The 15,692-nt window shown below is 46.0% G+C and overlaps 1 protein-coding gene across 2 annotated transcripts in view; it reads left to right on the top strand.

Annotated features, from left to right (window-relative positions):
* Positions 1–15,692, top strand: part of LOC129710869 (sodium-dependent serotonin transporter-like) — a 45,810-nt gene that overhangs the window by 10,017 nt on the left and 20,101 nt on the right. For both annotated transcript variants that reach the window (XM_055658160.1, XM_055658159.1), the window contains 6 exons: positions 971–1,109; positions 4,069–4,203; positions 7,501–7,604; positions 9,420–9,547; positions 12,526–12,638; positions 13,555–13,686. In XM_055658160.1, the coding sequence (XP_055514135.1) occupies positions 971–1,109; positions 4,069–4,203; positions 7,501–7,604; positions 9,420–9,547; positions 12,526–12,638; positions 13,555–13,686 (751 nt within the window). The remainder of the gene's footprint in view (positions 1–970; positions 1,110–4,068; positions 4,204–7,500; positions 7,605–9,419; positions 9,548–12,525; positions 12,639–13,554; positions 13,687–15,692) is intronic.

Below are 15,692 nucleotides of genomic sequence, written 5' to 3'. Positions count from 1 at the left end.
TAATCCCATTTTCCTGCCTTCTCCCCATAACCCTTGACACCCGTTCTAATCAAGAATTTATCTTTCCCTGCCTTAAAAATATCCACTGACTTGACCTCCACAGCCCTCTGTGGCAATGAGTTCCACAGAATAACTACCCTCTGACAAAAGAAGTTCCTCCTCACCTCCTTTCTGATTCTGCTCCTACAATTTATTACATAAATATAAGTAGTGGCACCTTTATGTCTATAAAAGATCATCGCACGTCCTTTGCATGGACAGAGTTGCGAAGTGCCCTCCTGCCCCTGTTCATTCCCACCAACTAAGGCCTGAGACATTCCTTCTTGATAAACACAATGTTTAGTTATTTCACTTCCGTGTGTTCAAACCTGTGAGGTCAAATTCTAAATGGCAAAGATTTCACTGAGGTTTTGATTACCTCTAAACCATCTCTAAACTATGTCCAGTTCTTGTGAAAGTTTGTTTTGTCTAAACTATCATGCTTGTTTGACCTCCTGAGTATTTTCAGTGTTCTCTCATTTTTGCTATAAAAATACCACGCAGAAACAGACCCTTCGGTCCACCAAGTCTGTGCCGAACAGCGTTCCTCATGCACTATCACTATCTTACACAAACTAGGGACAATTTAACCTGCAGCCCTGTTGCTGTAAAGCAGCAACTCTACCGCTGTGCCACCTAATTACAGTATTACACTGCTTGTCTGGAGTTTATACGTTCTCCCTGTGACCTGCGTGGGTTTTCTCAAAGATCTAAAGTTTCCTCCCATACTTTAAAGATGTTCAGATTTGTAGGTTAATTGGCTTGGTATAAATTGTCCCTCGTGTGTAGATTGTGTTAATGTGCGTGGATCGCGGGTCGGTGGACCTGTTTCCGTGCTGTATCTCTAAACTAAACTAAAATGAGGCGTTTGGGGTGTAAATTTGCAATTGAATGTATTCTTGTAACCTGACAGATCTTCTTTATTTTGCAGTCGCCAAGTGCTTATGCTTCATAAATCGAATGGTTTGGGTGATGTTGGCGGTATCAACGGGCACCTTTTCATTTGTCTGCTCATAATATTTACTGTGGTGTACTTCAGTATTTGGAAGGGCATACGGACCTCTGGAAAGGTAGGTGAAGTTAAGTCAAAATGGGTCAATACATTTTCACACAAAGGGAGGTGGGTGTATGGAACGAGCTGCTGGAGGAGGTAGTGGAGGCTGGGACAATTTCAAGGTTTAAGAAACAATTAGGCAGGTACATGGACAGGACAGATTTAGAGAGATATGGGCCAAACGCAGGCAGGTGGGACTAGAGTAGTTGGGACATGTCGATGTGGGCAAGATGGGCTAAAGGGCCTGTTTCTGTGCTATATGACTATAACTCCATGACAAACAGAATGGAGATGAGGAGAAACTTATTGAGATCTCATTGAGGAGGGGGTGTAGCTTATTTAAACTTACTGGATAGTGAAAGGCCTGGATAGAGTAGATGTGGAGAGGAGGTTTTCAGTAGTGGGAGAGTCTCGGACCAGAGGGCACAGCCGCAGAATAAAAGGATCTATCTTTCAAAAGATGTGGAGCAATTTCTTTAGCCAGAGTGTGGTGAATCTGTGGAATTCATTGTCACAGAAGGCTGTGGAGGCCAAGTCATTGGATATTTTTAAAGCGGAGATTGATAGATTCTTGATTAGTGCGGGTGTCAGGGGTTACGGGGAGAAGGCAGGCGAATGGGGTTAGGAGGGAAAGATAGATCAGCCATGATTGAAGGGCAGTGTAGACTTGATGGGTCTAATGGCCTAATTGTGCTCCTATCACATATGACCTTATGAACACAGACCTATATACTCGGCCCAGCGTTTAGTCAGACCTGACCAACTATAAAGGATTCCAAAGAGGCTGGGGGTATGGAAGCATGAAGTTAAACCGGCCACCTATATTTGAGAGGACTTTAGAGATACATCACTGTAACAGGCCCTTTGGCCCACCGAGTCCACGTTGACCAGTGATCTTTGCACACTAACACCATCTAACATACACTAGAGACAATTTACAATTTTACCGAAGCCAATTAAACTACAAACCCGCACTTTCTTTGGAGTGTGGGAGGAAACCGGAGTACCCAGTTAAAAATCATGCAGGTCACTGGTAAAACGTGCAAACTCCGTACAGACAGCACCCGTAGCCAGGATCGAAGCCGGGTCTCCGGCGCTGGAAGGCAGTAACTCTACCATTGTGCCACAGTGCCTCTAATGATCCATTTATATTTATTTCATGTCCAAGTTAAATAAACATTTAGAAATCATCAAAAATCAGTCCTGCTTTTTCCTCTACAATACAATACAATATTTATTCCATATCATTTGAACCTCAGTGAGGCTCAAACGAAACTCCGTTTCCACAGCCATACAAACAAAGACAATTCCTAGTAAACATCCATCACAGTGAATCTCCTCACTGTGATGGAAGGCAAAGTCTTTTCTCTCCCCTGCACCATTTCTCTCCCGATGTTGAAGCCCCATGCGGGCGATGGTAAGTCCCAAGGCCATTTTACGCCGCACCGGGCGATGTACAGCCCCGCTCCAGGTCCAAAAGTCACTAGTTGGAGCCCCCGGCGGGTGCTGGAATGTCCCGCGGCCGTTAAAGCCGCGCCGGGGCGATGTACGGCCCCGCTCCGTGTCGTTCCAACCCCGCGGCACGGGCTGGAGAAGTTGCCGCTGCGGGTGCTCCAAAAAGCGGGCTCCACCTGGACCCGCGAGCTCCCGATATCCCGACAGTCCACAGGTCTGCAGCTGCAGCCTCCGAGCTACGGAGTCGGACCGCAGCAGCGAGCCACCACCGCTCCCCACGCTCCGAGGCCAGCCAGTAATCCACAGGCTCCGCAACTGGAGCCCCCAGGTCATCCCGGCTGGAGGCCGCTCCACGGTGCTAGGCCCCAACGACAACGGAGACCCGACAGGAAAAAGGTCGGGTCTCCCGTGCAGGGAAGAGATTTTTTTAAAGTTTCCCCCCCCACCCCACACATATACACATTTAAAACCAGTATTAAAAAACACGAACTACTACATTAACTGGACAAAAAAAGAAAAAAAAAGACTGTAGGGGCCGCTGCAACGTGAGTCGCACCATTAGCCCTAAGAGCTAAGTCTAACTCTTGTAAACATCCAGTGAATTGGCCTCCACTGCCTTCTGTGGCAGAGAATTCCACAGATTCCCAACTCTCTGGGTGATGAAGTTTTTCCTCATCTCAGTACTAAATTGCCTACCTCTTATACTTAAACTGTGTGATCTGCCCAAACATCGGGAACATTTCTCCTGCAACTCGCCTGTCCAATCCTTTAAGAATTTTAAATGTTTCTGGAAGATCCCCTCTTATCATTCTAAATTCCAGTGAATACAAGCCCAGTCGACCCATTCTTTAATCATATGTCAGTCCCTCCATCCCGGGAATTAATCTGGTGAACCTATGCTGCACTCCCTCAATAGCAATAATGTCCTTCCTCAAATTAGGAGACCAAAATTGCGCACAATAATCCAGGTGCGGTCTCACCAGGTCCCTGTACAACTGTACATCCCCTCGCAATGAAGGCCAACATGCCATTAGCTTTCTTCACTGCATGCAGGTACAGCAGGCAGTGAAGAAAGCTAATGGCATGTTGGCCTTTATTGCATGAGGACCTCCTCAAATCCTCTCGCAATAAAGGCCAACATACCATTAGCTTTCTTCACTGCCTGCTGTACCTGCATGCTTACTTTCAGTGACTGATGTACAAGGACCCCCAGAGACTAGTTGCACCTCTCCTTTTCCCAATCTGCCTTCCTGTTCTTGCCACCAAAGTGGATAACCTCATGTTTAACACCATTCCCTTTGTCCTGTTTTCACACTTATCTGTACATTCCCTTATCAAAGTACCTCCCACTCCCCTGACATCAGTCTGAAGAAGGGTCTCGAACCAAAATATCACCCATTCTTTCTCTCCAGAGATGCTGCCTGGCCCGCTGAGTTACTCCAGCTGTTTGTTTCTATCTCAGGTTTAAACCAGCATCTGCAGTTCCTTTCCTCCACTCTACGTATGTTATGTTCCTATAGGTGGTGTGGGTGACGGCCACTCTGCCCTATTTCGTGCTGTTCATCCTCCTGATCCGTGGGGCCACACTGCCAGGGTCTTGGAAAGGAATCGTCTTCTACCTGCATCCGCAGTGGGGAAAAATCTTCACCCTGCAGGTGAGTGGGGTGACGGGGCAGGCACAAACTTGTCCAAGTTGTCAGCTCTTTGCAAATGTTGGAATCATCCTGATCAATCTCTTTTGCATGGTGAATCAGTGGAATTCATTACTCCGGCATCTTGATTGGTAGGGGTGTCGGGGATTTTCGAAAGAAGGCAGGAGAAAGGGGTTAGGAGGGAGAGATAGATCAATCAGCCATGATTGAATGGTGGAGTATTCTTGATGGGCCGAATGGTCTAATTCTACTCCTATCACTTATAAAAATGAACTTTTGCATCGGTTTTTACATTTCCTTTTTTCCCCTTATTTGTGCCGGTAAAGGTAGCAGATAGCCCGTCCACCTGTAACCTCTGCACATTCCAGAGAAATACTTCAAAAAAACAGTTTGACAGGTACATGGATAGAACAGGTTTGGAGGGATATGGACCAAGCACAGGCAGGTGGGACTTGTGTAGATAAGACATGTTGACTGGTGTGGGCAAGTTGGGCCAAAGGGCCTGTTTCCATGCAGTATCTCTCAACTAAACTAAACTAAATCTTTCCCTTCTCACCATTATCCCATGTCCTCCAGACCTACGCTGGGGAATAGAGGGTTCACCTTATCTATTCCCATCATGATTTTACACACCTCTATAACATCACCGCATGATATACTGCGTGACTGCACCTCCACAGACTCCTCTATCAAACTTCTCACGTTTGCGGACGACTCAACCTTGATTGGACTGATCCAGGATGGGGAGGAATCTGTCGCCAGACAGGAAGTGACTCATTTGGCGTCCTGGTGCCATCGCAACAACCTGGAGCTCAATGTTCTTAAGACAGTGGAACTGATTGTAGACTTCAGGAGAGCTCCCCCTCCCCTCACCCCACTCACCATCAACAACACCACAGTCACATCTGTGGAGTCTTTTAAGTTCCTGGGAACCATCATCTCCAAGGACCTTAAATGGGGGGCCACCATCGACTCCACAGTCAAAATGGCACAACAGAGGATGTACTTTCTGCGGCAGCTGGGGAAGCACAATCTGCCACAGGCAATGATGGTCCAATTCTATACGGCCATCGTAGAGTCTGTCCTGACCTTCTCCATCATGGTTTGGTTTGGCTCAACTACTAAGCACGACACCCAGTGGCTGCAGCGAATGGTCCGATCAGCTGAGAAGGTTGTTGGCTGCTGACAGAATTGTTGCCCGACGCGTCACAGAGTGCATCACGTCGTCGCGTCCTGGGATCGCCATGACGAGGCTTCTGTCATGATCCCCAAAGAGGGAGTGACCAGAGTAAACCGGTCCTTGATTATACTGCTGGCCTTGCCAAGGCAGCGTGAGGTGTAGATGGAGTCAATGGAAAGGAGGTTGGTTTGTGTGATAGCCAGCAACGAAGCAATTCAATTCTTATTTGCTGCAGCTTTACAGGCCCGTAAAAACAATAACACACAATAAATAAACAATAATCAGTAGTACAATAAATTAACAATCAGTGACACTCGGTTATCCGACCTTAATAATTCAATTCAAAGTCCACAGTGCTACCAAAACAAAGTGTATAATATTTCATTCTCACCATGTTACCAACATATTGCCTATGTATTCGCCTGTAAATTGTTTAATTTAGTTTAGAGACACAGCGTGGAACGGGCACATACCACCAAATCCACACTGACCATCGATCCCTGTATACTATCACTACCCTACACACACTAGGGACAATTTACTATTTTACCAAAGCCAGTTAACCTAGAAACCCTTGGAGTGTGGGACTAAACCGGAGCACCCGGAGAAAATCCACACAGGTCACTGGGTGAACGTACAATCTCCGTGCAGACAAGCACCCGGGTTTCTGACGCTGTAAGTCAGCAATTCTACCGCTGCGCCGCCGTGCTGCCCCTAAACTAAGGTGTGTTGAGGGGGGAACGGTTATGTGGTGGTGTTCTCATCTGCTGGCAATGGTAAGCACACCACTTCATGTACATCGTTGGGGGAGCTGATTCTATGTGCCGTGCCTTGATAAACCTTGAGATAGACACAAAAAGCTGGAGTAACTCTAGACTTGGAGAAAAGAGACACGTTCAAGTTCACCAACTGATTTTTGGGATGTCAGGACTGTCTTATGAAGAAATAAGTAGACTTGGTTTATACTCTCTAGAATTTAGAAGATTGAGAGGGGATCTTATAGAAACTTACAAAATTCTTAAGGGGTTGGACAGGTTAGATGCAGGAAGATTGTTCCCGATGTTGGGGAAGTCCAGGACAAGGGGTCACAGCTTAAGGATAAGGGGGAAATCCTTTAAAACCGAGATGAGAAGAACTTTTTTCACGCAGAGAGTGGGAATCTCTGGAACTCTCTCAGAGGGTAGTTGAGGCCAGTTCATTGGCTATATTTAAGAGGGAGTTAGATGTGGCCCTTGTGGCTAAGGGGATCAGGGGGTAAGAGAGGAGGTCGGGATACTGAGTTGGATGATCAGCCATGATCATATTGAATGGCGGTGCAGGCTCGAAGGGCCGAATGGCCTACTCCTGCACCTAATTTCTATGTTTCATGTTTATTGTCATATGCATCAATTAAAGTACAGTGAAATTTGATGGGTGATGTTTTGGGTCGAGACCCTTCAACTTGTCAGCAAAGTTCACCAGCAAATGAGAAAACCCACTGCTCATAAGGAACGAGCAAATAACTAACATTATCTTTCATCAAAATTAAACCTAAACAAATGACAGGGTTTGTTTTCATCAAAATCAACTTGTACACAAGGCGGCACGGTGGCGCAGCGGGTAGAGCTGCTGCTTTACAGCGGCAGAGTTCTACCAAGACCACACCGACCATTGATTACCCATTCACACTAGTTCTATGTTATCCCACTTTCCCATTCACTCCCCACACACTAGAGGCAATTTACAGAGAGCCACTTAACCTACAAACCTACACGTGTTTGGAGTGTGGGAGGAAATCGGAGCACCCACGGGAAAAACCCACAGAAGCAGGTTATGGGGAGATCCTGCTTCAGACACCGACACGAAACGACACCTGTTCCTTTTCTCCGGAGATGCTGCCAGACCCGCTGGGTTACTCCAGCATTTTGTGCCTATATTACGTTTAAACCAGCACCTGCATCCTTTTTTCGCAAAGTTTATAAATATGGACCAAACATGGGCAGGTGGGACTAGTGTAGATGGGGCATGTTGGTTGGTGTGGGCAACTTGGTCTAAAGGGCCTGTTTCCACGCTGTATGACTCTAATTGCTTTAGCGATCTGTAAAGTTGGTTTCGTGTGACTTCTGTTCTTTGCCTTGCAGGTGTGGATTGAAGCAGCTATGCAGATTTTCTTCTCGCTGGGCCCTGGGTTTGGTGTCCTGATGGCACTTGCCAGCTACAACAAATTCAACAACAACTGCTTCAGGTCAGTGTGCTGGAAGGAACTGCAGATGCTGGATTAAACTGAAGATACAAAATGCTGGAGTAACTCAGCGGGACAGGCAGCATCTCTGGAGAGAAGTCTGAAGAAAGGTCTCGACGCGGAACGTCACCCATTTCTTCTCTCCAGAGATGCTGCCTGTCCCATTAAGTTACTCCAGCATTTTGTTTCTATCTTTTACTACAAGTCTGTGCGTGGATTTCTCCTGTAACACGGCTGTCTTGTCCAGGCTACCATGAGAACTTCCTTGTTGAAAGTTGGCTCACACTAGGTTTCTGCACCTCAATGTACAGAGATGTGCATGTATTTATATATATATTTTGTATACTACAGAGAGGGACACAGAGGCAGGGGAGCTTGCTGCCTTTTGGAGCTGGGGTTTCCGGGTGTCCGCTGCCGTTTGGAGCTGGGGTTTCCGATTTGCGGCGTCTTTTGAGCAGGCGGCCCGGTCAAAAGCAGCGGAGGGCCTGCCGATCGTGGCTTCCGCGATGGGAAAGCCCACCCACCTGCGTGACAGACAATCGGGCGGGGGAGACGGAGAGGAGGTCGTCTCCCGTGACAGCCAGGTGGGATCGGGATCACCAGCGAGGAAAAGGCGTCATGACTCCCTGTGTCCCTGCGATCAACGGAGGAATCACAGGTCTCCATAGACGGACTCACCCAGAGGGAGTAATGGCGGGGGGGGGGTGGGGGGGGGGGGAAGGATTTAATTTAAAATGTGTACAGAAAAATGACCAAGGAATCAAAGGCCAAATCTGACACCCACAAACAAACACACACACACACACAGAGTTTTAAAAGTATGTAGATATCGGGAAATAATTGACTAAATTTACAGAGGAGTGCATTTCTAAAATCATACAGTAAATTGCTACTGAAATATGTAAAAATTTCCCCATTTCGGCGTCTGGTTTTCGATGAGATGCGTTTCAAAGGCAAAATGACACACACATACACACACACAGCGTTTTAATAAGTATATGATGATGAGATATATATATATATATATATGTTATCTTGTGGTTATGGTGTCCATATAATTTCCATCTTTGGTGTCCATATGATAGGACAGGTTTAGAGGGTTATGGGCCAAATGCAGGCAGGTGGGACTAGCGTAGATGGGGCATGTTGGCCAGTGTGGGCAAGTTGGGCTGAAAGGCCTGTTTAAATGCTGTGTGACTTTATGACTCTATGGTTTGCCTCCCCAGTTATGAGGTGAAGGAAGAGATTAATGCTATCATGAACAGCTCACCAAGAATTGTCTCCAGAACACAAGAGCGGCACGGTGGCGCAGCGGTAGAGTTGCTGCATCACAGCGCCACGGGTGCTGTCTGTGCGGAGTTTGTATGTTCTCCCCGTGACCCGTGCGGGTTATCTCTGCCTGACTTAAGAGTCAAGAGTTTTTTTATTGTCATCTGTCCCAGATAGAAATGAAATTCTTATTTGAATAACTGCTGAGTGTTTGTATGCAATCCATTACAAAGTCAAGAGTGAACCATCAGTCTTTTGTTAAGATATAAAGGAGAGAGACAACCATACCCTGCCGTGCATTTCAAAATCAACTGTTCTGACCGCAGACACCAAAACTGACAGGCTGCCAACAGCAGCCCAAACCCGGACTGGATTACTAGGTGGAATGTGTGGCATGCATAATATGTGTAGTGGAGATTGTAGAGGCATAGATTAATATAGTTAATCTACACTGAGTTACTCTGGCATTTTGTGTCTGTCTTCGATGTAAACCAGAATCCACGGTTCCTACCTCCATGATGATCTTTGTGTGTTCTCTTGGTGCTGTAGGGATGCAATGATCGGCAGCACTGTGAATTGTTTGACCAGTATCTTCGCTGGCTTTGTTATATTCACCATCCTGGGCTACATGGCGAAGAAGAGAAACGAAGATGTTTCAGAAGTGGCCAAAGATATGGGTGAGATCGCATCGCTAATTCTTTAATTGCTTCATGAACATTGGTCTTTTAAATTGCATCCTTCTTGCAAGAAACTGCACAACGTGTCTTCAAAATGAGAAATATTTTGGGATATCACACAAAAAAGGTTTATAAAGTTATGAAGGGCCTGTTAATTAGCTTCGGTATAAAATGTAAATAGTTCCTAGTAAATAGTGTGTAGGATAGTGTTAGTGTGCAGGGATCGCTGGTCGGCACAGACTTGGTGGGCTGAAGGATCATCTCCAAACTAAACTAAAAGTGATTCTTGAGAGAAGCAGGAAGACAAATGAACCTTTGCGTTTTATGCATAGGCTTAAACAATTAACGTTGGAGTTCATTATTGTGCCTGCAAACCTTAAAGTGGTTACAAACAGTAAATATAGAAGCTGATCTTTAATTATATGTGAAACATTGATTATCTCTCTCCAATAACTGACATCTATACATAACTAAAACTCTGACCTTGTTATCTTCTGGTTTGGCAGTCATTCTATTTATTTATTTAAATAAGCTTCAAAACAAATGTGTAATAATGCACATGGAGAAGAAGACAAGAGATTAAATGGTGCAGTGGACACTGAACAGAGAGGTCATAAGTGATAGGAGTAGAATTAGGACATTCGGCCCATTAAGTCTACTCCGCCATTCATTCATGGCTGATCTATATTTTCCCCCCAACCCCATTCTCCTGCCTTCTCCCCATAACCTCTGACACCTGTACGAATCAAGAATCTATCTCTGCCTTAAATATATCCACTGACTTGGCCTCCACCAGCCTCTGACTAAAGAGTACCATGCATTTTGAGAAACTACAATACCTGGAGTGTTTGCAATACAGTTTAGATTAGTATAGAGATACAGCACGGAAACAGGCCCTTCGGCCTGCCGAGTCAGCGCCAACTAGTGATCCCCGCACACTAACACTATCACACACACTAAGGACAAATTACATTTATACCAAGCCAATTAAGCTACAAACCTGTACGTCTTTGTAGTGTGGGAGGAAACTGAAGAACTCGGAGAAAACCCACGCAGGTCACTGGGAGAACGTACATTCTCTGCCGATTAGGAATTAGAAGGACTATGTCCGCGATGTACATTATTTTAACGCTGAAGACTATGATCTGACTATCTTGTACATTATAAGTACGCAGCATAATTGATGGGTTTAGGTTAACCTGTCAATATTGTCAAGAATAATATTTTGACTTTATTTGATATTCAAATCTGTTGAATAAAGTACAATTTCCATTTGAAATCTAAAGTAACACAAACACACGGTAGGTTCATGTTAAGAGCTTTGTAATCACTTTCAGGGAATTATGTACCAGCATTCCTAGGTAACTTTGCTCTGCAACGCTTCCTGTTTACCTGTGACGCCATTTTCAGGGAACTATTTACCTGCACCTCTACATCCCACTGCTCTACAACACTCAATTTCAATTTTCAATTAAAAAACTTTATTGGCATAATAAAAAAACATTGTTATATTGCCAAAGTATAAAACATGACATAAATGTTTAAAATGCATCAGTATAAATACAAGTATACAGTGCATGGATAGATATGTCCCTGTACATATCGCACAAATTGTCAAACTCGCATCGACTGGTGATGTGCCTCAAAGAACTGATTTACGCTTCGACGGTTCACCTTGCCTCGGGCTGCGTAAAAAAAAATTATGAAGCTCCATCACAAAATTAATGCGTAACTCATAGCTGTCTGAACTTGTTAAGTAGGCACTCAGGGTCTTGAATAGATTCAGCCGGAACTATCTGGACACCCGCAGCATTGAACTGTGCCGGGGCATAATGAAATCTTCTAGCACGTTGAGTGGCCTATGTACCAGCCAGGTTGAGGAGAATGAAGGCACGAACATCTGGAGCGGCAGGCATGGTGCGTCACATGGACATACACAGTGAAATCCTCTTCGAAGATGCGCCAACGCTCGGCAAACACTAAAGGCCCAGGCTGGCAAAGAGTGCCAGCCATTGTAAAACCACAAACTGAACGAAAAAAACAAACTAAAGTAAACTGAAACCAACTTGGCTAGTAGAGGGTCCAAGATCTCTGACACCATGTTGAAATGATCAGACTCACACATAATGATTAGAATCCATAGTCTTTTTATTAGCTACTCTATGGAGATAACACTTGGTGCTTTCGGCTCCATGCATACAGCTAGTCTAACTCGAGAGAGAGAGAGCTCACTATCAAGCCTGTGGGCAGATAAGCAGTATGTAACATAAAGAATGTGCAGCATGCATAATTTGTGTGCTAACATATATATATACAATATCAACACACTAATCTACAGACCTCTAGTCCTAGACTCTCCCTGCAGTGGAAACATCCACTCTATCCAAGCTTTTCCCTCTTCTGTATGATTCAATGAGGACCTCCTTATTTTTCTAAATTTCAGCGAGTACAGGTTCAGCGCTGTCAAACGCTCATCATAGGTTAACCTACTCATCCCTGGGATCATTCTTGTAAACCTCCTCTGGACCCTCTCCAGAGCCAGCACATTTTACCCCAGATATGGTTCCCAAAATTGCTCACAATATTCCAAATGCGTCCTTACCAGCGCCTTGGGGAACCTCAACATTACATTATGGCGGGCGTATATGCAAGCCACGCGTGGTGAATCAAAGAGATCTTTATCGATGAAGTAAAGAGAACAACACACATGCGAATGGGGGAAGGCTGACCCGGGACTCTATACTTATACTAGGGCCAAAGTCACCCCAAAACCCCGTGACAACTCCTTCCCGCCATTATCCAATCCCGTGACCCTACCACCGACTGCCGAGGGTTTGCATAGTGAGTGGCCTATCCACCGGGTGGCGCCACAACATCCCTGTTCTTGTATGCAAGCCCTCTTGATATGAATGCAAGCATTAAGTTTGCCTTCTTTACTATCGAATACTATGTGATCCTGTTTTCTCCACTGCCTGTAGGACCGAGTCTTCTCTTCGTCACCTATGCAGAGGCATTGGCCAACATGCCCGCAGCCTCCTTCCTCTCTGCCATCTTCTTCCTCATGGTCGTCACTCTGGGTCTGGACACCACGGTAAGCATTGGCGTTACTCATAATCACTCAGCCAGCAGTACAATCAAGAACCAGTCTCGCCCCGGTCACTCCCTCCTCTCCCCTCTCCCATCAGGCATGGCGTACAGAAGTGTGAAAACGCACACCTCCAGATTCAGGTACAGTTTCTTCCCAGCTGTTATCTGGCAACTGAATCATCCCACCACAACTAGAGAGCGGTGCTGAACTACTATCTACCTCATTGGTGTCCCTCGCACTATCCTTGCTCGGACTTTGCTGGCTTAACCATGCCATAAAAGTTATCCCCTTTTGTTACGAGCTGACCAGCCAGCGGAAAGATCATTTTGCTGAACATCTTCACTCAGTCAGCCTGCACCTACATGATCTCCCGGTTGCTAAACACTTTAATTCCCCCTCCAAATCCCACACTGACCAATGTGGCCTGGGCCTCGTCCACTGTCAGAGTGAGGCCAAATGCAAATTGGATGAGCAGCACCTCATATTTTCCTTGGGCAGCTTACACCCCAGCAATATGAATATTAATTTCTCTAACTTCAAGTAACCCTTGCACTCTCCATACCTCACCCAGGTCGTATCAGCTTCAAAGTCGTCTTGTTGAGTCTCATTGTCTGTAACTCAATCTCACCTAGCCCACAGCTAACAGTGGCCTGTCTCCTTTATCATTGTTTCATTTTTGCATATCTTTCATTCATTCATTTGTTCTATATCTCTCTACCTCACGGTCTATATCTCTCGTTTCCCTTTCCCCTGACTCTCAGCCTGAAGAAGGATCTCGAACTGAAACGTCACCTATTCCTTTCCTCTAAAGATGCTGTCTGACCCCCAGCATACTCCAGCTATACATGATGTTCAACATAATTCATAGCGGTGAAATTCTTTCAGCATATTATATTGGTAAGATGTTTTGGATCTTTAGTTTGCAGGTCTGGAAGGTGTGATCACCGCAGTAGTGGATGAATATCCGCACTTACTGAGAAAACGGCGAGAGTGGGTTGTGCTGGTACTGATCATAATCTGCACTCTGGGATCGATGAGCACCCTCACGTATGTAAGTGTAAAGGTCTAATCTTAATTGTTAAATCAAGAGTCAAGAGTGTTTTATTGTCATATGTTCCAGATAGCATTTTGTTCATTAATGAAATTTTCTCACACTTCATGAACTATCTCTCCCTGTCATGTACTTCCGCTGTGACGGTTTTTGATTAATCTGAATCGTGTGGAAATAATTTATTTGTCAACTTCAGTTTTATGTATGACTAGACCAAGGGGGTGCCGACCCTGTTGGGTCCCGTCCCTTCAGCGCGTGGTTGCGCGGGGGGGGGGAGCGGCCTGTGGCGGTGCACACACACTAACCACAACACAATGAACACCTACACACTAACCACTCCCCTTGATATATTAATATTATTAATTGGCTCCTTCTACCCCATCCCTGCCCTATCTCGAGGGGCAGAGAGAGAGGGAGAGGGGGAGGAGGAGGGGGGGGGGGGGGGGAGAGGAGAGGGGAGGTAGGTGAGAGGAGGAGAGTGAGGGGGAAGTGGGGGGAGAGGAGGTGGAGGGGGGGGAGAGAGAGGGAGAGGGTGGACTTGAACTCAGCGAGCTGGCGGTGCGGACGGGGCCGACTGCAAGCGGGCGGCGGGCCTCGGCAGCTCTCGGGACCACGTGAGACCTCTGAAGCCCTTGGAAGCCCAACCAAATTACTGTGTGTTCAGCGGCTTCAATCCAGAGCCCTGGTTGGGGGGCGGCCGGGCTGCGGGGCGGGGCGGGGCGCTGCGGACTGCATTACTCGGGGAAACTCCGATGTGCAAGTGTGGAAAAGAGTGCGCATCCGGCCGCTCCTCTCGGGCTCTCTCGGGCGTACTGCGAGTTCACCGGCTTCAATCCAGCGACAAAATGACAGTGGGTGGGTGGGGGGTTTAACGTAACTGACAGCTCGTGCAAAAACAGTGCCCAGCTGGCTAAGAGGAGCAGAGCCATTGTAACGTCATCAACTCGTTAGCTTTAAAAAAGATCTCAGATTTGTGAACAATTGTAATAAAAAAACTCAAGAAATAATGAATCAAATTTTCAGATCAGGCGATTTTCGAGATCGTGAGGTAAAACTCTATTGGAATATGTAAAAATGTCACCGTTAGAGCGTTGTGATTTCGAGGAGATGAGAATCACAGAAAAACACACAAATACAAACACAAATAAATACTTTTTGTACCCAGTATTGTAATAACACACGTGTGTGTGTGTGTGTGTGTGTGTGTGTGTGTGTGTGTGTGTGTGTGTGTGTGTGTGTGTGTGTGTGTGTGTGTGTGTGTGTGTGTGTGTGTGTGTGTGTGTGTGTGTGTGTGTGTGTGTGTGTACATACATATACAGTGCATTCAGAAAGTATCCCGACCCCTTCACTTTTTCCACATTTTGTTACGTTACACTCCCTGCCCCCCCCCCCCCCCAGGCATCCCCCACCATAAATTCCATTCATTTCCTTGATGGGGGTGCCTGTCTCGGGGGGGAGCGCCAACTCCTCCGCTCAGTCCATCTTAACCTATCTGATCTCCCGGTGGCTCAGCACTTCAACTCCCCCTCCCATTCCCTATCTGACCTTTCTGTCCTGGGCCTCCTCCATTATCAGAGTGAGGCCCAGTACAAATTGGAGGAACAGCACCCCATATTTCGCTTGGGTAGTTTACACCCCAGCGGTATGAACATTGACTTCTCTAACTTCAGATAGCCTTTGTTTTCTCCCTCCATCCCCTTCCCAGTTTTCCCACTAGTCTTAATGTCTCCACCTACATTCTATCTTTGTCCCACTCCCTCCCTGAAGAAGGGTCTCGACCCGAAATGTCGTCCATTCCTTCTCTCCATAGATGCTGCTCACCCAGAGTTTCTCCAGCATTTTGTGGCTACCTTTGTGTGTGTATGTATATATATATATGTGCGTGTGTATACACACAAAAACAAACAATAATAGTGCAATAATAACAATAATAGTCAATTGTAATTCAGAGCTTATTTGAGGTTGTAGTGTTTTATAGCCATATGGCTGTTGGGAAGAAGCTGGTC

This window comes from Leucoraja erinacea, chromosome 28 (genome assembly GCF_028641065.1).
Source record: "Leucoraja erinacea ecotype New England chromosome 28, Leri_hhj_1, whole genome shotgun sequence".
NCBI classification, from domain to species: Eukaryota; Metazoa; Chordata; class Chondrichthyes; order Rajiformes; family Rajidae; genus Leucoraja; species Leucoraja erinaceus.
Note: the sequence above shows the minus strand (reverse complement) of the source record. Positions and strands in the feature narration are given on the sequence as shown.